Consider the following 20,497-nt stretch of genomic DNA (forward strand, 5'->3'; position numbering starts at 1 on the left):
TAAATCGTGGCATCTCATACATATCATCAGGGTCTACGCTGAATTAGCCAGGGGAAATCAAACTCAGACAATGAAGAGTCAACTTACCCTTGCAGTTTGCATAAATATACTTCCGTGTCTCAACAATGTTGTGGTCCAACTCTGTGCTCAGCTCCTGCTCACGGAGTCGGACCTTCTCGTTTCGCTTCGCCGCTCCTTTAATGGCAGCCTGAGCCACATGGAAGCGTGAGGTCTTGTTCACGAGCATCATATCAAACGGCGTCGTGGTGCTTCCCTCCTCGATGTACCCAGCAATGCTCACACGCTCTAGACGGGGCCGGCCGAAAAGCAGACCTTGCAACTCGGTCACGTATCCGTGATAGTTGAAATGGATTGGTTTGTCGGAGGTGAAAAGGTTATCAAAGGACTCGGTTGTCAAAGCATGCGGGTGTGCTCCTTCATTCTCCAAGATCATTAAGTCTGTCACGTTGATCACCCGAACGCGAAGTTCAGGGCAGCGCTGGCGCAGAATTGCAGCGGCGTAGATGACTTCAAACATCACTTCAACTCCGACTCCCACAAGAACAACATCTGGATCGAGTCCGTCATTTGTACTGCAGAATTTCCAGATCGATGTGCCAGCTCTGCAGTGGCTTTCGGCTTCTTCGGGTGATAAGTAAACGGGTGTCGGCTGCTTCGAGCCAACCATGAGGTTGATGTAATTCTTGGATTTCAAGCAATGGTGAACGGTCGTCAAGAAAGTATTGGCATCTGGTGGTAGGTAAACACGCGCAGCATTAGGCTTCAGCTTGAGAACGTTTCCAATGAATGATGGGTTCTGGTGAGAGAAGCCATTGTGTTCCTGTCGGGTCCAGGTACTAGTCTCGATATAGTTGATGCTAGCTACATCTTTGTGCCACCCTGTTTCTCGGGCCTAATTGTTTATCGCTCTGGTTAAGGAGAATCAATCAATTGGATATAGAGAAGGGGTACGTACCATCTTCATGAACTTAGCGTATTGCACCATCATGGTGTGGACAATACCCAAGAAGCTTTCGTAGGAAGGAAAGAGGCCCACACGCCCGGTCAAAGTGTAGCCCTGAAGAAAACCTTGACACATATGTTCACTCAGCACTTCAATAACACGACTACCCTTCGCATTGGAGTACTGGTCCCATTGGAAGTTCCGTCCAGTATGCGCGAGAGCGGCATCTAGCTTATTACTCTCTAACTCATCCGGCGAGAACAGCCGGACACTGTGTGGGTTTTGGGTGAAGACTTTATCTATGAATTTCCCAATTGTCTTCATCGAGCTTTCTTGTGCGCCCTTCTCCACACAGAAAGTCTTCCAATCTGGAAGATTAGGTGGCTCGTATGCTTTGTATGCCTCGAAACGTTGACCGAGCTTCTTGGAGTCATCCGAGGGAATGATCGACTTGACATCATCAATAACATCTCCTGTCTCGGTGAAGAGCTCATGTGGGTTGTATGAAGATAGCCAATTCTGGAGTGCCTGAAGTTCTTCTTTGTCCTTCTTTGCATTAGGCAAAGGAACCTGGTGAGAATGGAACGACCCTTCGATGAATTGGCCGTGTAGCTCCTTGGGCCCCGACCAACCCTTAGGTGTGCGCATCACGATCATGGGCCACCGGGGTTTCATGATCGGCTTTCCACAGCGAGCTGCTTGCTGGATCTTATGGATTTCCCCAACCGCCCAATTCATGGAGTAATGGAGATCAGTATCAATATCGCCTAGATTCTCAACAATGCGCACTTGGTAACCATATCCTGTGAAAAGGGAGATCAACTCCTTGTTGTCCATGCAGCCAAAGATGGTGCGCTCGCTGATTTTGAACCCATTGACATGCAGAATTGGTAAGACTGCTCCTGACTCTGCGGGATCAATGTACTTGATTGCATGCCAGGAACTGTTTCTGTCAGTAAAAAACTTGACCCAGGTAGATCATTCCAGAACTCACGTTGCTGTTGGACCGGTTTCTGCTTCTCCATCACCGACCACGCAAGTGGCAATGAGATCCGGATTATCCATAACTGCACCAAAGGATACAGCTAATGCATAACCTAACTCGCCGCCTTCATGGATAGCTCCTGGGGTTTCGGCATTAATATGGCTGAACAGAAACAGTTAGCTTAAGCTCGGCATACTAAATCACCAAGGAAAGTCTCACCTTGGCAGACCGCCAGAGGTACTAAAAGTCGAGATGAGATTCTTGAGACCTTCATTGTCTCGAGCATATTGTGGGTAGAACTTCCCCAATGAACCCTCCAGCCATAGCGAAGCAAGTAGGCCCGGTGCTCCGTGCCCCGGCCCGACGACATACAGCATGTCCAGGTCTTGCTTCCTAACGATGTAGTTCAAATGGGAGTATACGAGGATAAGCCCGGGACATGTTCCCCAGTGGCCTGAAAATATAGTATTGAATTAGCGAAGATGCTCCTATCCCAGATGATGTATGCAGAGCTTCAGAGGATCTCACCAAGTAGTCGAGGCTTGATGTCATCATGTTTTAGATCCCGCTTCAATAACACATTGTCCTGCAGAAAAATCATTGCTAGAGAACATAAGCGGGTGGTCTTAGAAAATAGAAGTATACAATCTCACCTGCTGCAATGTAAGCAGCTGCTCGGCGAAATTTCAATAAAGCATCGGAGGTAGATGGATCTAAGGAAGCCTGGTCGAGCTGGACTTGCAGCTGTTCAACGACATCTGGGATGTGCGACGGCTCCGCCTTAGGGTTTGGCCTGTCGATAATCTCTCCCGGCATTGCTAGTGATCCGTAGAGATGTTAGATGTATTCAATGTGTGGAAATTGCTTGTTTGGTATAAAGTTCGTTGATAGTGTGGATCGCGCCAAGGGATCAATAGATAGGTATGGAGAATGGAACTGTAAATTCTCGGGATGATGCCACAAGTTCTAATGATTTTCCTGGTGGTTTTAGACGCAGAGAAAAGGATAGATTCCACAATCCCAGCCTTAAAGTATAAATCCTTGGATTAGACGGGCCCAGAATCTCGTAGGGTTAACCGGAAATATATTTCGAGGCGGTAGTTCCAGGTCCATGATGTCGGATCTCCAACTACGTCACCATGCAAGTCCTTTGACATCACCGGCTGCATCCCAACAGGGAAGTTGACCCACCACAACGAACAAATGAATGGTCCCTTTCAGTTGTAAATTATGAAATAGAGGGGCATCATGAGCCAGAAGCCGATTACTTATTTCCCTTCCTATCAGTCTAGAAGCTGGTGGATATGGCATGTCTCGGCTCACCGAACCCTCCCTAGTATTCAGTCGCTTCCAACATGACATGCAAATCTATTCTCTCGGTTAATGCCGGATCGTCCTCGGTGAAGATTACCTTCTACACCTTTGAGCAGCCTCCAAAGGTCGTCGCCAATGCACAGATTTCGGGGATCACAGCTCCTCCGGCAACACTGAAATACACTCGAGGATCGACGAACCACAAGGAGCAGCTCAAGGAGAATTTGAGCACGCCGCAGGATGCTTTCAAGCTCCTTCTGCAGAGGTGTTTCTCTGATCCAAGCCTATCCGAAGTTACTAGCAGTGATGATCTGGCATTCATTTGCCATCGGGTTGTTCATGGAGGAGACTATGAGCGATCGGTAGTGATCACCAATGAAACCTATCACCACTTGGAGAAACTCGAGGATCTAGCCCCACTGTATGTAGCGTTCATGCTCCTTCGATCAGGATACATATCTGACTGGAGACAGACACAACTTCTCTGCTTTGGAGATCATCCGACTCTGTAGAAAGGAACTGCCTTCGGTGAAAAGTATCACATTCTTTGACTCTGCCTTCCACCAGACTCTGCCCGACTATGTAAAGACGTACCCAATTAACCAGGATACCGCGAAGGCAAATGGTCTCCGGAAATACGGGTTTCATGGCATTAGTTATTCCTTCATCCTTCGCTCGGTAGCTCAGTTTCTCGGAAAGCCAGTGGAACAGACTAACGTGATTGCCATGCATATTGGAAGCGGTGCTTCTGTATGCGCGATCAAGAAGGGCAAGTCCATTGACACTTCGTAAGAATGATCTTCGTCCATTATGATGAAGACGTGCTGACAATTCTTCTCAGAATGGGCCTTACACCTTTGGCTGGCTTACCAGGCGCCACCCGTAGTGGTGATATTGACCCATCGTGAGTATCATCGGAAAGTTAGCTCTTAACTAAAATGGCTAATGTGTGTTTGGCAGGCTTGTGTTTCATTACACCAGCGAGGCAGGAAAGCTGAGCCCTGCGAGCACTAAAGAAATGCATATCAGCACGGTAGGTCCCTGAGACTGGTTGGCAGAAGCAAACGGCTAGCTGACTTAGATCCATCCAGGCTGAAGAAATCCTTAACAAGAAATCCGGATGGAAAGCTCTCACTGGAACTACAGATTTTGCCCAGATAGCCGTTGAGAATCCTCCAAGTCCGGAGCATAAGCTTGCTTTCGACATTCTCGTCGACCGTATTCTGGGATATATAGGTAATTACTTTGTCAAGTTAGAAGGAAAAGTTGATGCACTCGTTTTCGCCGGCGGAATCGGTGAGAAGAGTGCCTTACTGAGGAAAACTGTCGTCGAGAAATGCCAGTGCCTGGGGGTAGCTATTGATGCATCAGCTAATGATAAAGGGCCGTCCGACGACCAAACGGTGATGGATATCTCCGATGTAGATGATAGTGGACCGCGCGTAATGGTCTGCCAGACAGATGAGCAGGTGAGAATAGCTCCTTTTCTTCTTTTTAACGTAATCACACTAGCTAATGCGTTTTCTAAGTTCGAAATGGCATATAATTGCGTTTTAGCACACGGAAGTAATAATGGATCATGATGGTGCAGTGTCTCAGAAGTTCACAGTCAGGGGATTCGCTAGTTCTGGGGTGCCTGGGGCTTAATATAGTCTTTTATCAATCACGTTATCCCTGTCTATCCTAATGGGTTGGCTTCGATTCACAGTTTGTAATGTATAAGTGACTACTGGTTCGACCGCTCCTTCCATAATTGATGGATCAGTTTTATATATATATATTCTCGATGTTCAGTAAACCAATCTGTGAGTTATAATATTAACTTAACCTATTGAAAGAGAGAGAGAGAGAGAGAAAGAAGGAAAAAGAAAGAAATAGACGCGAGTGAGGGCGTAGATGTTAGATGTGAACTATATTGCCATTTCTAACTGAGGAGTGGGCAATTAATTAAACAGCCTAGATAGATGGAATACTAACATCACTATAGCTGTCATTTCTCGCGTATATCCTTTCAGCATAATGATAGGGTATATACTGTGTACCAGAAACCATGCGAAAAGATTTTCGCCACGGAAAATGCTATACAATTACCTTTCCATGTCGAGAACACGGATCACCAGTGCATTTGGAATACTTCTTGCTTAGCTGACAGCCCGAAGGGTGAAGGAAATTGCCCGAAGAGGACCAATACTTTAGTGGCAAAACACCACCAGAATGACCTGTCCAACCGCCACATCCACAACTGTAACCTCAAAAAAACAGAGCACACGACAACAACAGAATGTTGCGGCATGATTCATTCCAAATGACCCCGGACCATTGCATTTGCACGACAATCAATGGCTGGGGTACCTCAATGAATCATGTCTGAAGGGACAAGACAAGGCCTGGACCGTGCTTCGGTCCTCGCAGGGCGGGTATGCTGTGCCTGGTTGCCGGTACCTCATTTCTGCAGACGATCACCTCAAGTCGAAGATTGACCATGTAGGTACCCAAGATCGACCGATCTGTTGTGAAACAACGAAAGCCAGGAATTGGGGTGAAGAGGTCTGATCACCAAGCAGGAGACCTTTACCTTGCTGCACTATTGATTATTGGTTGGATGGGATTGAAACAGGGGAAGGTTGATAACAATTGGAATGTGTATTATTTGCATATTTCTGCAGTAAGTTCAAAACATCGAGCAAAATAATCTTGTGGCTTTTGGATTTTCCCTCATTTTCCAATCTATCGGTGATGTCGGGGAAAAGAAAAACTAGACATTTTTTTTTTCAGACAGCCAGCCTCTTTTGCTTTTGCTGCATTGTAGATCAATCACATTCTTTTGCTCAACCCCCAAACCAAATCACAACCAGCCAATTGATTTAACGAGATGAGCGTCACTCTAGATAAGTCTGGAGTATCTATATATATATGTAAAAAAAAATAAGAATTAAAATAAAATAAAAATTAAAATAAAAATGTCCACTATCTCATGTTAAACTTGCTCGTATATAATAAATACATTATATTCCCTCAACAACCACTTCAGACCCAAACTGGTACCTCTAATAATACCGATCAAACAGGAATAGAACCTCGGAGATCTACATCATTACAATAGGCGAGAGAAACGAGAGGTAGGAACCCGTCATTCGGGACCAAAGCGGAAGTAGAAGGACAAGCTCCACTCCTTGGTTCGTACAGATTACCAAGAACTCTACTAGTAACTAAATAAATACTCTTTTTTTTTTTTTTTTATTTTTTTTAATTGACCTTGGTGGGAGCCTCACATGCATCCCGGGCTTGGGTTCACGACTAGTAACAGCGCGGAAATGCAGCCGGACTTTTAGCGTCAAAAGCCACGGGTTGGAATTCTAGAAGGGGGAGCTGATCGGTAAGGTCATTACCAATCAGATAGTGGATCGAAAATCCCATGTAATTTAAAATTAAAGCCGGTCAGCCTTGGTGGTTATTACCTATCTCATGGACAACTTGGACTGCCCTATCTGTAGTCTTCCTATAGTGTTCCCACGCCGTCTGGGGATCGTTCGAATAGTCGGGTTAATCATATTGCTCTATCGGTGACGGAGTCGGCTGGACTCTGTAGAATGTAGATCACGTCTAACATCCATAATAGCTGTCTCTACCAGGCAAGTCTAGGACGAAGGAAGCTAACGCATCCACCCGCTATTCTGGAACCTCAGTTCCCCTTCCCCGTGTCGGGCCAGAACTTACTTCTCCTGTCTCCATAGGGTATCCAAAACTCTCCGTCTTCAGCCTCTTGTTTATCACCTAGGACGGTTGACTCTGACTATTGGATACTATCAGCCCGTCCATCACAGTTCTTACCCAACGAGGCGAATGGTTGCGGTAATATCATGATAAACCCCATTTGCCGTTCACACCGTTAGTTTAGATCCAAACCACCCGTGCGACCGTTTCCATAGTCCCAGTGCCATGCGATCCAGAACCGTCGATCAGCGATATCCCAGTTCTGATATAGCACGGTGTAGTACTGGTAATTGGGCATGTTTGTGACGGGATTTGATGAGGTGACCCAAGGCATGCGTGGCAGTCGGGGGCGTGGTGAGTGGGTGGGTGGTTGGGTGGGAAACACTACCTAAAAATCATGATGAAAAGTACTATACAAAACAAAGTACGACAAGCATACCCAGCCACAAATAATTGGAATATATACAGAAAGTTGCAAGACCCGAATGTTGGACATCAGGGTTCCAAGGGTCCTGGGGAGTGGCGTCGCTGTATCGATCGATGATAATCGTGCATCTGCAGCTCTGGAATGCTTCCCCCCTTACTCCGTACATACAGACAGGTTGCATACATATTGCCGACAGGGTGGAAAGAGACAACTCCACGGCTTCGCTCGGTAATACGTCGGACACAGTCTTCACGTCGATCCGGTGGATAACCTATCAATCGATGACCGACAGGCTGCATGGGAGTGGATTGTGGCTTCATAGTGGATATATATCTAGACGCGAGGAGACACATGGATGATTGACAATAACACACTATCCCTACCTGTGGCGGGGACTATCATGCATCTGATTCGTCCGGATGTATCCCGCTGATCATAACAAACTCTTTTTTTTTTCTGAATTTCCCCTTCCCAGGATTCTGGTTCCGCGAAAGATGAGGAGTACACATCGATGTCTCAACATGGAAGGTCAATGATAGATGATCAATCTGACCCATCAGTTGTGGCACAGTAACAGCTTATTGAAGAATGTTTGTGGCGATAAAGTATCTGCGTCTGTGAGGAAGTACATACTCCTCATAAGGTACTTTTGTACCGTCATGGCTTGGATGATACTTTCTCATCCATTCTTTAGGTTATGCGCCAATTGAGCTTGGATTTGATGCATCCAGATCCATATTTGCTATTTGTATTCCGTAAAAGAGATCTATTGAAGAATATCATATACTCGGAGATATACAGCTTTTGCTTTAATCTGTTTGAGTCTTTAGTAATTTATTTCTGGCTCTCAGTTGATATTGAGACTATCTTTACTTCCACTAAACAAATAGTCGTTCAGAATATATTGACCGCCACTGTGAGTTATACTATAGTGGCTTTGAACTCGATTGTCTACAATAGCAGACTTGTGGTATCTCTAACAAAGATAAACTTATCAGGTATAAATAAGTTCATGCTCACAGCGCACCGGACTTTATTGTTTTAGAATTAACCAATGTACGGAGCATTCTGTAGTAATCGATGGCCTTGGCAGTAGCCGATTGATCCACAAAGATTTCCCTGCCTGTTGCCCTAACCTGCAGCGAAGGCTCGCCTAACAGCCTCAATAATTATCTAATAACCGCCAATAATAAACTACCACAATCATTTACCTTTAGCAGTAATAGTATCGACCATACCTAATTGATGGACGCGGAAACGGAACCAACAGCCAACTCCCCCGTCCCGGCCTAGAAGTGGGCGAGTCCAACGGTTCTTTAGACTCCTTCCTTTGTTCTCCAGTTTCTAGTGTTGTCTTAGCTGTATTATCTGAGTCAGTCGATCGACTATAATACCCGAGAAGGCTAGGGTGGGAGTCTCCGGTCAGCGCCCTAAACAAGAAAAGCAAGACAACACGTCTCCGTATCCAGCATAGGGAAGCCCCATAAGCTCATGGCACGATCCGCGATGGAACCATGGTACCGCACCATTCGGATGGACTTCCAGAAGGATTCTGGAATCACTTTGTTCCTGTTGGGCAATTTTCTTGTTCTGTCACGTACTACGTATCGACGGCTATGACGAGCTCGTCTGAAACCATGTAATCTGTCAAGTGGCCTGTTCGGGTTTGATTGTGCATGTGTTCATTGTCCAGAAGGCGACAAAAAGGTACCCCCATCTGAAGCACTAGCGTCGTCCAATCTACATGTCACTTTCCTCCCATTGGAACGATGTAACTCTTGGCTGTGTGATTAACTAAGTACAAACCCGTTGCAACGCCTCTTTGTCTGATTTGACAAATGTCTTGCCAGGTGGTTTTTCTTTGACCATCGTGGCCAAAGTACCTAGATAATCAATTGATCAGTTGGGTTACAAACGGATGTTCAGTTCTATTTGAAACATGTGGCCGCTAAGACGACTACGAACTAAGCGAACCCTGTCAAACATCAAACGTTTCTGTTAACATCTGGTCCAGGACAGGCCAGAACAAAGAGAACCCACAATTCGCAGTGTGAATCCTGTGGCTGGAAAGTTGAGCCAACTCGGCAGAACTCAACCATTCTGCCGCCCTCTTCTGTTGGAGATACTCTGCCCCATTGTGGCGAGGCTCAGTGGGCGGTCAATTGTGGAGTGGTAAATTACAGGTTTCCATACGTCCTGCGTTCTGGGACCTGCCGATGGAGTCCCTCTGGAGTTAACCCAACTTACAATCAATCCAGGAGGTAAATCGGGGTACATCAATCGATCAGCGGCGTTACCCCAGGGCAAATCCAGTGGAACAGGAGAGAAAAATCTAGAAGGGCCAGAGCCATTGGAGGAAAACCGTGACTTGATCCGGAGGACAGACGGAGAAAATCCATAACTTGCTCTGGTGGTCGCGGGGAGAAACAGACGGACGACACGCTAGAAGCACTAGAAGGTCGTGAGAAGAATGATGGTCGCATATAATACGTAACGGGGCGGGTAGCTGTGGGTTTACCGGATCATTGATCGCTATGAGAAGGATCCACCGGTGCCCCTATTGCTAAGGTAGCCCTGATTTCTCTGGTGACCGGGGAATAATGGGAAGAGATGAAAAATGTCTAAAAAAAATTTAAAGGGAGATAGAGTAATAAAGACTTGAGGCAAATTTGGCAACAAGGAAATAACCAAATGTACTCTGTTTGACGTGGCCAAAGCTTTTTCTTTCTTCTTTGACGGCAATGCAATACAAAATCGTAATCATCCATACATCATCAAACAAGAGCTCAACTTGGCAAACGACCAATCGCCACCACATCAGTCAGGGGAGCAGTGGATCAAACTAAAAAGGAAGTATCGAATCAATAAACAATGATCTTGGTTACGATGGTCTCCCGAGACTTAGTAGGCCACTACAGCAGGTACCGGGTAGCAAAAGCTTCTGGATTGGTTCTATGGAGAACATCCATTTACAGTACGTACATACCTTAGCTCGTACCTATAACTTACCAAAGGTACTACCCGAGCAGATACCCTTACCAATTCCGGTGCTTTAGGCTTTGACCCGGTACTTTGTGCAGACCTTACCTATCAAACATGGCGCCACATACATTTACTAGTGATTCCTCATTCGAAGTAGAGTAGATATGTACATGCATACAGAGTACATGTCTCTGCATCGACAGCTCTCGCTCTGGTGTTCATACACTACGCATCCATGTTTAAAGGAACAATTGCCTTTCATGTACCAGTATTGGTGCCTCACGCTAGGTACTCCGCCTGAAAATTGGGAAAGCGGAATACGTCAAGACGATCAAACGGGTAAGAGTAAGCCGGATGGGGTAAACAAATAAAGAAGCCTAGCCAAAGGGTTTCTCAAGGGAATAGTTATAGGGCTTGGGGGTATCTACAAAGTACTCCGTAGGTAACTTAACCCATCCACTGACACCCCGAAACACCACGCGAGAGCAATCGAGACAAGCCCCATTGGTGTTGGTTCGGATCCATCCGCGGTTCCTGGAAGCGGCTGTAAGTTCCCCACTCACACCCTGCAACAAGCCAGTCCGCTGTGTCCGAGAAGTCGGTTCTCAGAAGGTTAGGTAGCTTTTAATTAACCAAGTAGTACTACCTATATACGGAGCACTCTGGTGGAGAGCTCCGATTTTCTTCCCTTGTTCCCTTCCCCATTCGTAGTCATAGGTCGGTAGCTATGGGACGCTGTCGTATTACATAGGCTTCCTCCGTTACCATACTATTTCTAGGCTAGATTCTATTCGTAACAGACGGCCTCCTACCCTAGTAGAAAGGAACCTAGGTTGTGATGACTCCGAACGATCCCGTGGGCGTCCTGAAAAATCAGCCATCAGCTGAAGCGCTGAGTCCCTTGACTTTAGCCAGAACAAATACGGAATAAGATAGGACGAAATAAGCCTGAAACCGTCAGAATCATCTCAGGTAAGACGTCGTAGTAAGACACACTCATCAATGAAGCAATGAGATTGGTAAGGGGAGAGACAAAGGGAAATTACGGTAATTACTGGGAATAATACCTTACCTTCCAGGTGCCTGGGACCGAAGCCATCAGTCAAACGTTGGGACAGGAACCTTGGGGCGGCGCGCAGAACACAACCAGAAAAGAAAAAGAAAGAAAGGGGGTCGATGGATCGCATCCACACCCAACTAGCTTGTCGCGTACCTTCCCCCCGGGACGGGAGGGAGCTGCTATGCTAAACGGAGCTAGCTACCCATGATTCTGTATTTGGATTTTTGATTATTCTGACTTTTTGTCCTGTTCCTGTCAACTATTATTACTATTACTTTTGTAATTTTTTTTATTTATATATATCTTTTATTTATTTATTTTAATGATTATTATTTGATTTACTCTTTTGTTTTAATTAATCTTGTTTTAATTTTCCCCCTTCCTGAATTTATTTTATTTTATTTTCCTTTTAGGTTACTGATGATCGGACCCAAACTTTTTCTTTTTCTTTTCTTTCTTTCCTTTTTTTTTTCTCTTTCTTTTTCTTCGTTTCTTTTTTAGAAAAGGGAAAAAATAATAATAATAACTGATGGAGAAATTGAGGCCATTGCGGGAGTACTACATATAACAGAAACCCCCCTTCAAGTTTTCGCTTCACTCCATCATTCCTTAATTATATAAGGAACTCTCTCCCTGTCCTCCTCCCTCCTCCCTCTCTTCGTACTTTCGCCCCTGTCCTCTTCGTCTTACGTCCTCTCATCCTTTGTGACGTTACCAACGCCCTATCCCTCGTCCAATCTTTGGTTATCGCCGAACTAGACGGAGCCCTACTTCCGTGGTACTCTTTAATCGCTAGGACGACCTCCTTGCTGGCCGCATAGTCTTATCTATTTTGGCTCCTTGGGTCGGGGTTTGATCGGATTGCTTGATTCAATATTTATCCAGCACGTCCCTGCTACGCGCCAGTTTGTCACGATTTGAAAAGATACCAGGACAATTCACAATAAACAACGTCGCAAGCGCTCGAGCGGGAAAGGAAATAAAAGGAAAAGGAAAAGAATAGAAAAATAAAATTCGACCTATCGACTGTGATTGGGGCTCCACTCTTCCTCATTCTTCCAGTCCATTTACTTGGTCATCTTAGCGGCGTCACATTCCTGCCTTACAGATCTACTACTTGTCGGTGCTGTCTGTGCTGCATTGCCCTGCCTATTTTTGCCCAGCGCCAGAGGATTGAGCATTCTTAAAAGGATCACCTTTCCGATCTCAACTGCAGCTGCATCATCTGTTGTCTGCATTAATACAGCCTGCCTTTGTCTGGGATTTTTTGGGTACCTCGCTTGACGCTATAATCGATCAATAATCAGACCGCACATTAATATTTACCACCGGCTTTTTACTACTCTATTTATTGGAGATTACGGGCCACAAGGCACTCCTTGTCATTATTTAATCCTTTGAGTGAGTACTCCTCTCCACAAATCTTCCCCCATACCTTGCTCCCAAATTCGATCTCAGTGAGAACGCAACGTCTGACTATCGTTTCAAAGAGTCTTATGAAAATTCGTGATATTCAAGCTGTGACCATGGGACGAGGAGGATACGATACCACCGGTGTCCAAACAGACGAGTCCGACCAGTCCAACTAAATGTCATGGAGGCATTGGTTAAGCACAACATGTTATATTGTTTCGAGCGAAAAGTTTGTGGTTCTATTGGCGCCATGGTCTGCGGAGTTCACGTGTCGATGAAGTCGATCTTCATTGTAAGTGGAACTTCCCCCCAATTCTCAACTGCTTGTCGGTTTCAGGGCTAACGGGATGTCATAGTTTCTGTAACACTATGTTTCATTACTCTATTCGCTTCGTTGTCCACCACCTTTTTGGTTTCGGGTCTATAACCTTTTTAATACGCCTCTTCGGGGTCACATTCGCTACCACTTTCCGACTCATGGCTGCTGCCATTCTGACCTTCGACCCCGATCCTTTTACTTTTACAACTTTAATTTCACCATCGACATGAACCAGCGCAGGTCCACGATCTGTTCATCAAAAGTGCTTTTGGTTTCTTTTTTTTTTAACCTTGCTATCATCTTCGGGTTTGGGATTTGTTCGGCGTTTGACATAGACAGGATGGTTTTAGTGGGATACATGGGTTGATACCAACATTAGAGCTTGCGACCTCGCGGTCAAACATTCCGTTTTTCTCTTCGTTTTCTTACTAATTTTCATTGTTTTGTTCAAATGTTACTGGGACTTTTGTGTATGTGTCCTGAGTGCATGTGTATCATATTACAAGCACATCTTAAGAATGGAAACAGGCGTGCCTTCTCCAACCTTCTGCTCTTTTTTTTACTTTCCTTTTCTTCCCTCATCGAGCACCAGATGACGGTTGGTACAAGCCTCGATTCTATTGTGAACGGACCACAGACCATGACACGGCTGCGGGTTGATTATCCCCCGGGGGCCTGGCTGCGGCGGCACACTGAGTATCAGCCATCTGATTTGCTGAAATTCTTGTAAGCAGCGCATTATCTTGGTGGATACTGGTGCAAACATCGAGGGTGTTCGAGCCCCCGTTGCATGTGCTAATCAATTAGTGTGAGTATTATTATTCTTATGATTATTGTGGTTTGTATTTTGGGCAGCTACAGCCTACGGCCCGGGGATCTGCACAAATCATGCTGTGCAACGTTGTCCGCGCCAGTGGGCTGGGCGTCGTTGGAAATGGTTCCCAACTCCCTGGCGATCACCCTCGTTGGCGGACACTGGCACGTCATGCCTAGCCTGCATGATATGTTGTCATTATTGACAGCATGCCTCAAAGACAGTAGCCAGACTAGCGTTGGCCAGGTTCATCTCCTGCCAATCATAGGAGATTGAGAGTTGGGTACTATTTCGCCAGTTGGAAGTTGATATGTCTCACCATCCATTGAACTGGACATGGATTCTGTACAATCAAGTTGATGAGTTGGAGCCATGGGATGAATTAAAAAATAAAGACGGGGAGAGAAGAGGGCGACACAGATCATGTATTATGTTTTCAATGAAGGATTGGAGGGGGGGAGGTTACCCGCTGGAAATACAGAATGCCAGTGAGTAGATTCGAAATCCGTCAGGACGGAAACATCCCGTGACTGCCACCGTGCTGGAGGTGACCCACTAAACCGGATTGGGGTGACCTCTCCATCATCTAAAGTGACGACCGTTTAATTCCCTCCGCCTCACTGGGTATCGATCTTTCCTAGTACCTTGCGACTGTACACTTGTGCCCACCGCTATTTTCTCTTGGTATTGGTGCAATACGTTGGTGATCCTGAATTTCTATTTGTCTATTTTTTTTTCTCTTTGAGACCCTTGCTCAGGTCTACAACTTAGGCTCTCTCGTGTCCCCGGGCTGACGTTTCCTTCAGGCTACCTTGATTACTTACCGCTCTCTAAGTTCTTGTCGACCTTACCCGCCCCTGGCGAGCTGAAATCATCGACGAGATTGATAATTACCGCCCGTGCTGGCATCCCGTCCCTGCAAATCAACCTAATCGTGTATAGCCACCCATCCGTTGGGCTCTGCTGCCATGTCTGAGTCAACTAGCACAAATACTCCGAAGCCGAGTAGTAGCGTGAAGCTGGTACTTTTGGGCGAGGCGGCGGTTGGAAAGGTACGGCCTCGGTTGATTCCCTTCGCCTCTTGTCGTTGTACACGGGTAACCTGGAAGGCTGACAAATGGATGAATGGATGGCCGTGAATAGTCATCGCTAGTTCTGCGATTTGTGAATAATGACTTTCAAGAAAATAAAGAGCCGACTATTGGAGGTACGAGATTCAAAGTTGTCGATTTTTGAGCGGCATCGAATGCAACCTCTTCCCGGTGCTAACGTGCTCCCAGCTGCCTTCTTGACTCAAAAATGCTCTCTCCCGACCCGGACGATCAAGTTCGAAATCTGGGATACAGCCGGTCAGGAGAGATTCGCCTCGCTTGCGCCCATGTACTACCGTAACGCCCAGGCGGCGCTGGTGGTCTACGATGTTACCAAGCCATCTTCCCTTACAAAGGCCAAACATTGGGTTGCCGAACTACAGCGGCAAGCCAGCCCCGGGATTGTGATCGCCCTCGTCGGCAATAAGCTGGACTTGACAAACGACGGGAACGAAACTTCTGGGGAGCCACAGGCGGATGGCGAACAGCAACCCCCTGCTGCTACTGCTGACGAAGATGACGCGGCTGGTGAACCTCAGGAGGAGCAATATGCCACGTCTGGAGATGCCCGGAAGGTCTCGACACGGGAGGCTAGTTCATATGCGGACGAAGAGGGCCTACTGTTCTTCGAGACTAGCGCTAAGACGGGTGTGAATGTTGTGGAGGTTTTCACTGCCATTGCCAATGCTATACCAGAGAGCAGTTTGAAGAGTGGACGCGGAGCTGGCGCCGGTACGGGCCAGACTACTTTGGGAGGTAGCCGTCCGGCGGAGGACTCGCGGGTCAACCTGGGAGACCGGTCTACTGCCACTGCCAAAGAAGGTTGTGCGTGTTAATTTCGGCTGCGTATCTGCTCTACAGTCCGTAATGTTTGTTCTTCCATGCAGCAATCTCGCGACTAGGTTTAATTACAAAGTAATTACCTAGGGCGTTTGGGACAGTGCCGCATCAAGGACAGTTTGAAGACATGGCGTGTCATCATTGTAGTTTCTCATATCCCGGCGTCAACCTGTGTTTTCGTTTATGTTTGTGCTTTCATGCCGGAACTTGGTGCCTTTTCATTTCCGTTCCGTTGCTTTTTTTTTTTTTAACACCCCAGATTCTCTGACACTGAGCGAGAGGTCTTTCATCGTCTTTATCATTATGTATAGGTTTCCCCGATGTTGTACTGGTAGGAATTCGGTATTCTCACCGTGTGAAGGGTTATTTTCTTTAACCATTTTCTCAGTTACCTCCTGCTATCACAGATGGGGTGGGATGCCATTGAGCATCTGTACCAAGTAGAGTATAGTTTTCTATGGAACCTATTTTCTAGTAATATCATAGACGATAATAACTGATAGGAGATAACCGTTCTTTTGATGTTCCTGATATCGAGGGCAGAGCGGTCACGGGATCAGGCTTTCCCTAGGAGGGAAATGCGCTAACCTAGAATGGGCAAGCGCTGTGTCGCTAAGCGAGGCGCCGAGCCTCCGATCCCACACCAACCGGAGCAGAATTGGATGCTGGACGGACCTCTGTTTCAATCCTCGAATTTATTCCCACGACCCCCCAACAACCCGCGACAAGGAAAGGCAGCACCAGCAGCACAGCCCGCTATCCGTCGCTCGTCTGCAAAAATGGCTGCTATCAACAAGATCGCCCTCAACTCGCCCTCGAGGCAGAACCCCTCCGAGCTGGAGAACGCGATCGCCGGCGCTCTCTTCGACTTGGAGAGCAACACACAGGACCTGAAGGCCACCCTTCGTCCTCTGCAGTTCGTCTCTGCCCGTGAGGTAAGATCTGCCCGATCTATTTGGCACCGCACGTTGCAGCATCAGAATTTGTCTCTGGTCGTTTGTGGGAAGGAGAGATATTCGTCGGGATGGGAAGGAACCTATGGTGGAATCAAGCCATGTGTGCTTGGTGCGTCAGCTGGCGGTGCAATCTAGATGGAGGATGATTGTATGTCCATCGCTAGACTGGAATGAAAAGAGGGGGCGACCAGAGAAACAATTTCTGATTCTACACGAAAATGGCCTGCGCCTGCAAAAATCACAGATGCGCAATTGAATAATTTTATCCCGCAAAAGTTGATCTGACGGTTTGATATCATTACAGGTTGAGGTCGGCCACGGCAAGAAGGCTGTCATCATCTTCGTCCCTGTCCCTCTCCTCCAGGGCTTCCACAAGATCCAGCAGCGGTACGAACACACATCCAGAACCTGGTTCTTCTAGATTGAGATATCTCCCGAGACTAACACTTCCCGACATAGCCTGACCCGTGAGCTCGAGAAGAAGTTCTCCGACCGCCACGTCCTCTTCGTTGCTCAGCGCCGCATCCTGCCCAAGCCCAAGCGCTCTGTCAACTCCCGCACCAACCAGAAGCAGAAGCGTCCCCGTTCCCGCACTCTGACTGCTGTCCACGACGCCATCCTCGGCGACCTGGTCTACCCCGTTGAGATCGTCGGCAAGCGCATCCGCACCAAGGAGGACGGCAGCAAGACCCTCAAGGTCATCCTGGATGAGAAGGAGCGTGGTGGTGTTGACCACCGTCTCGATGCCTACGGCGAGGTCTACCGCCGTTTGACCGGCCGCAACGTCGTCTTCGAGTTCCCCCAGAGCAGCGCCTCTGACTTTTAGATGCCAATTTTTCTCCCTTATGTCCTTTTAAAGTCTTCTATATTTTTCCTGTGATTAGGCCAATGAGAGAAAAATAAGTCTGGGATTATCGAGAACAAGAACGCAGGCTTACGTCTTTTTTTTCTCTTTCTTGAAGTAGACAAGAAAAAAAAGGAAACACTTGGGACGAGGAGGAACGGCAATATCTTGTTGTGCATTGCGTCAGCGTGCGCTGTGCGGTGGTGGGTAGCTTCTTGATCTGGTCCTTCGGGTTTAGGGTTCCCTAATGAAAAAGAGGATGTGATGTGATGTGATAATATCATTCATGATCTTTTGGTCCGGGCTTTTCCTGTTGTTCGGCGTGGTTGAAAAACAAAAAATATCTCTTATTTCTTTTTCCTTTTTTTTTTTGCTTTTCCGCACATATTCCCCAGATTTTATTTTCCGGATCCATCCCCGTAGTTCATGTAGATGTACATTTGGGTTCTGCGCACGTGGTCAATTTCTCTTGTCCCAATTAAGCTTATTGTTTAGTAGGATTTAGTTCGTATTCCATGGACGTTTTCTGCTGGATCTATATTTTCGTAGGGATATACATATATATATAATGAATGAGGTCCAAGACACCAATGGTTTAAGTTTCATCCAGAATATTCAAACAATAAGGGTATGTGTGTAATAAAAAAACAGACATTTATCAACCAATCTAAGAACCACAAATATCTAAAATCCCATCTCCGGACTAATCCTCCCTACGCCCAACACCATCCAATACGCCAATTCCCTCTTGACCGTGTCTGAATTTTGCCCCTTACCAACAGACTGCTCCTGATCGATCTGGTTCTCGGAGTCCCATTCCATCCGCACAAAGACAGGGATCTCCATGACATCTTCGTCCGGCTGCAGCTGTTGATTAGGGTCCTTAGTTTGTCCGCTCCAGTCCAGGGCATTGGCATTGACGTCGGAGTCGACATCGGAGTCATCGTTATCATCGTCGTCGTCATCATCATCATCGTGCTGTTTCATGCGGTTACGTCCTGTAGCACCGCCGCCAGGTAATGTCCCGGGTACGACCTCCAGGACGACGGTGGTCCAGTTACGCCCCTTATCCCACACCTTTCCGGCCTCTGCGACTTTCTCGGCGGAGCCTAGGGTGCCGGATCGGGAGGCGCGCGCGTCACCCGGAGCGGTCGAACCCTGCAGGGCCTCGTCCCACACGTCACTGTTAGCGCCGATGTCGAATTGCGGACACAAGATGGTCACTTTTGAGGCCACGCGCCCGGGTGTCACCGACGGCGTGGCGAGTGTCACCCGCACCGGGTCAAACATGTGATTTTTCAGGGTGAGCAGGAGCTGCACGGTTTTCAGCGGTAACAGGGCGTCCAGGTTTGGCGCCGCGGCGGGTGGGGCGGACGGAAGTCCCGCAAAGGGGCTGGGGACTAGGGGTTTGAGGGTTGGCAAGGGGATGTAGCTGAGGGCGATGAGACGGATGCGGAACCGGGTCGATTGCGGCTTGAACTCGGGTTTGACAAGGATATGCTTGCACGACTTGCAACGCTTCGACCGTTTCGTGCGAAGTAGCACCGGCAGTGGGAGGAGGTCTTCTACGAACCGTGCGTCGGGGGATTGGAATGTACGCTGTTCGATAGAAGCCATTCCGTCCCATCCGCAGTCGTCGGAAGCCATGCGTTGGATTAGTGCGTTTTCTGCATCGGGCGCCGGCACCCTTAGTCCTTCGCTGGTTGTGAGAGCTTCTCGCATGACCGGCGGCTTGGATTTCGGTTTTTTGTTGGTGCCGCCATAGAGATTACCGAGACGGGATGATGAGGTGTAGAGGGACATGATGCGGTTCAGGGCCCCCGGGGAGGAGAATCCAGCTCCGAAATCAGCCAATGGGTCATTAGGTGATGAGGAGGTTGATGCTATCTGATTCTTGTAGAAACCCTTCAGTGCCTGGAATCGCGCCTCTGGATTCAATGGCCCTGAGGATTGCTCGTTGGCCGGGTTGGTCTCATCACCTCTCATCTCGCTAGGCGATGGAAAGTGATCGTCGATCGAAGAATACGTGGACAGTGGGGACTTGAGGTCACTGAAGGTCTTGGACATCTGTCTTCCCCGGGAAGAATCCGTCATCTTAGACAACTGCGTGCGGATGTTGGTGGGCTTATCGAACTTGACGCCGATGTCTAGAGTCGTCCACATGCAATAGCCGCATGATAGTACCCACGGGCCCTGTTGACTTCCACCTCCGGTGACATTCTCCAATGTAGTGACTGCTAGTGGAGCAGTGCATATGGGGCAATTGAAGCAGTTCCTGGCGCATCTATAATGACCCTTCCTTAGCAACCATCCGATAAGGTGACCGAGTACACTCCTAAAAAACAAAACCACAACCTACCGATTCCCCTCGCTCCGAACCATGCTACTCGGTGTCTCAAACAGACAGTTAGGGCAATACCAGCATACGATCTCCTCTGTTATACATCGGGGACACTTAATCTGATGGCAGTCCTCGCAGTATAGTAGTTGCTCCGGCGGGTACAAAGAAAAGTTAGACCGGGGAGATCGGGGGTCGAACGTGCGTTCATCCTCGAAGTCATAATCCTGAGGAACTGGAGCATTGGGATCCTCCGGGTTGGACTTGTGAGAAGTCTCTCTTGATCTCCGCTTCCTGGCTGGGTCGGGAACAGGGGTGTCGGCACATGGACAGGAAATGTAGGCGTATGGGAAAGGACGCGACATGTTGAGGAACTAAATTGAAGCTCGTATGGTTAAGTAATTCATGCCCTACGCTTGTATGCATTAGCCTCGCA

At 47.5% G+C, this 20,497-nt stretch overlaps 6 protein-coding genes across 6 annotated transcripts; 3 read left to right on the forward strand and 3 right to left on the reverse strand.

The window, feature by feature from the left end:
* Window positions 1-43: 43 nt before the first annotated feature.
* On the reverse strand, window positions 44-2,765 carry ABOM_009085 (putative phosphoketolase; the record flags this gene model as incomplete). Its single annotated transcript, XM_022536213.1, has 6 exons — window positions 44-913; window positions 977-1,907; window positions 1,959-2,111; window positions 2,169-2,403; window positions 2,478-2,552; window positions 2,603-2,765. The coding sequence occupies 6 exons, from the start codon at window positions 2,763-2,765 to the stop codon at window positions 44-46; spliced, it is 2,427 nt and encodes an 808-aa protein (XP_022385983.1).
* Window positions 2,766-3,304: 539 nt separating this feature from the next.
* ABOM_009086 (putative acetate kinase) lies at window positions 3,305-4,846 on the forward strand (the record flags this gene model as incomplete). Its single annotated transcript, XM_022536214.1, has 6 exons — window positions 3,305-3,684; window positions 3,737-4,051; window positions 4,105-4,167; window positions 4,224-4,296; window positions 4,355-4,732; window positions 4,793-4,846. The coding sequence occupies 6 exons, from the start codon at window positions 3,305-3,307 to the stop codon at window positions 4,844-4,846; spliced, it is 1,263 nt and encodes a 420-aa protein (XP_022385984.1).
* Window positions 4,847-7,152: 2,306 nt separating this feature from the next.
* ABOM_009087 (uncharacterized protein) lies at window positions 7,153-7,724 on the reverse strand (the record flags this gene model as incomplete). Its single annotated transcript, XM_022536215.1, has 2 exons — window positions 7,153-7,260; window positions 7,569-7,724. The coding sequence occupies 2 exons, from the start codon at window positions 7,722-7,724 to the stop codon at window positions 7,153-7,155; spliced, it is 264 nt and encodes an 87-aa protein (XP_022385985.1).
* A 7,236-nt stretch (window positions 7,725-14,960) lies between these two features.
* ABOM_009088 (Rab family GTPase) lies at window positions 14,961-15,919 on the forward strand (the record flags this gene model as incomplete). Its single annotated transcript, XM_022536216.1, has 3 exons — window positions 14,961-15,044; window positions 15,136-15,199; window positions 15,273-15,919. 3 exons carry the CDS (start codon window positions 14,961-14,963, stop codon window positions 15,917-15,919), a joined length of 795 nt encoding a protein of 264 aa, XP_022385990.1.
* A 783-nt stretch (window positions 15,920-16,702) lies between these two features.
* Window positions 16,703-17,705, forward strand: ABOM_009089 (40S ribosomal protein eS7; the record flags this gene model as incomplete). Its single annotated transcript, XM_022536217.1, has 3 exons — window positions 16,703-16,858; window positions 17,184-17,266; window positions 17,339-17,705. The coding sequence occupies 3 exons, from the start codon at window positions 16,703-16,705 to the stop codon at window positions 17,703-17,705; spliced, it is 606 nt and encodes a 201-aa protein (XP_022385991.1).
* Window positions 17,706-18,407: 702 nt separating this feature from the next.
* Window positions 18,408-20,426, reverse strand: ABOM_009090 (putative dynactin Arp1 p62 subunit RO2; the record flags this gene model as incomplete). The annotated part of the gene is made up of 2 exons (XM_022536218.1): window positions 18,408-20,007; window positions 20,083-20,426. The coding sequence occupies 2 exons, from the start codon at window positions 20,424-20,426 to the stop codon at window positions 18,408-18,410; spliced, it is 1,944 nt and encodes a 647-aa protein (XP_022385997.1).
* Window positions 20,427-20,497: the final 71 nt, after the last annotated feature.

This window comes from Aspergillus bombycis (genome assembly GCF_001792695.1).
Source record: "Aspergillus bombycis strain NRRL26010 chromosome Unknown contig00092, whole genome shotgun sequence".
Classification (NCBI taxonomy): Eukaryota; Fungi; Ascomycota; class Eurotiomycetes; order Eurotiales; family Aspergillaceae; genus Aspergillus; species Aspergillus bombycis.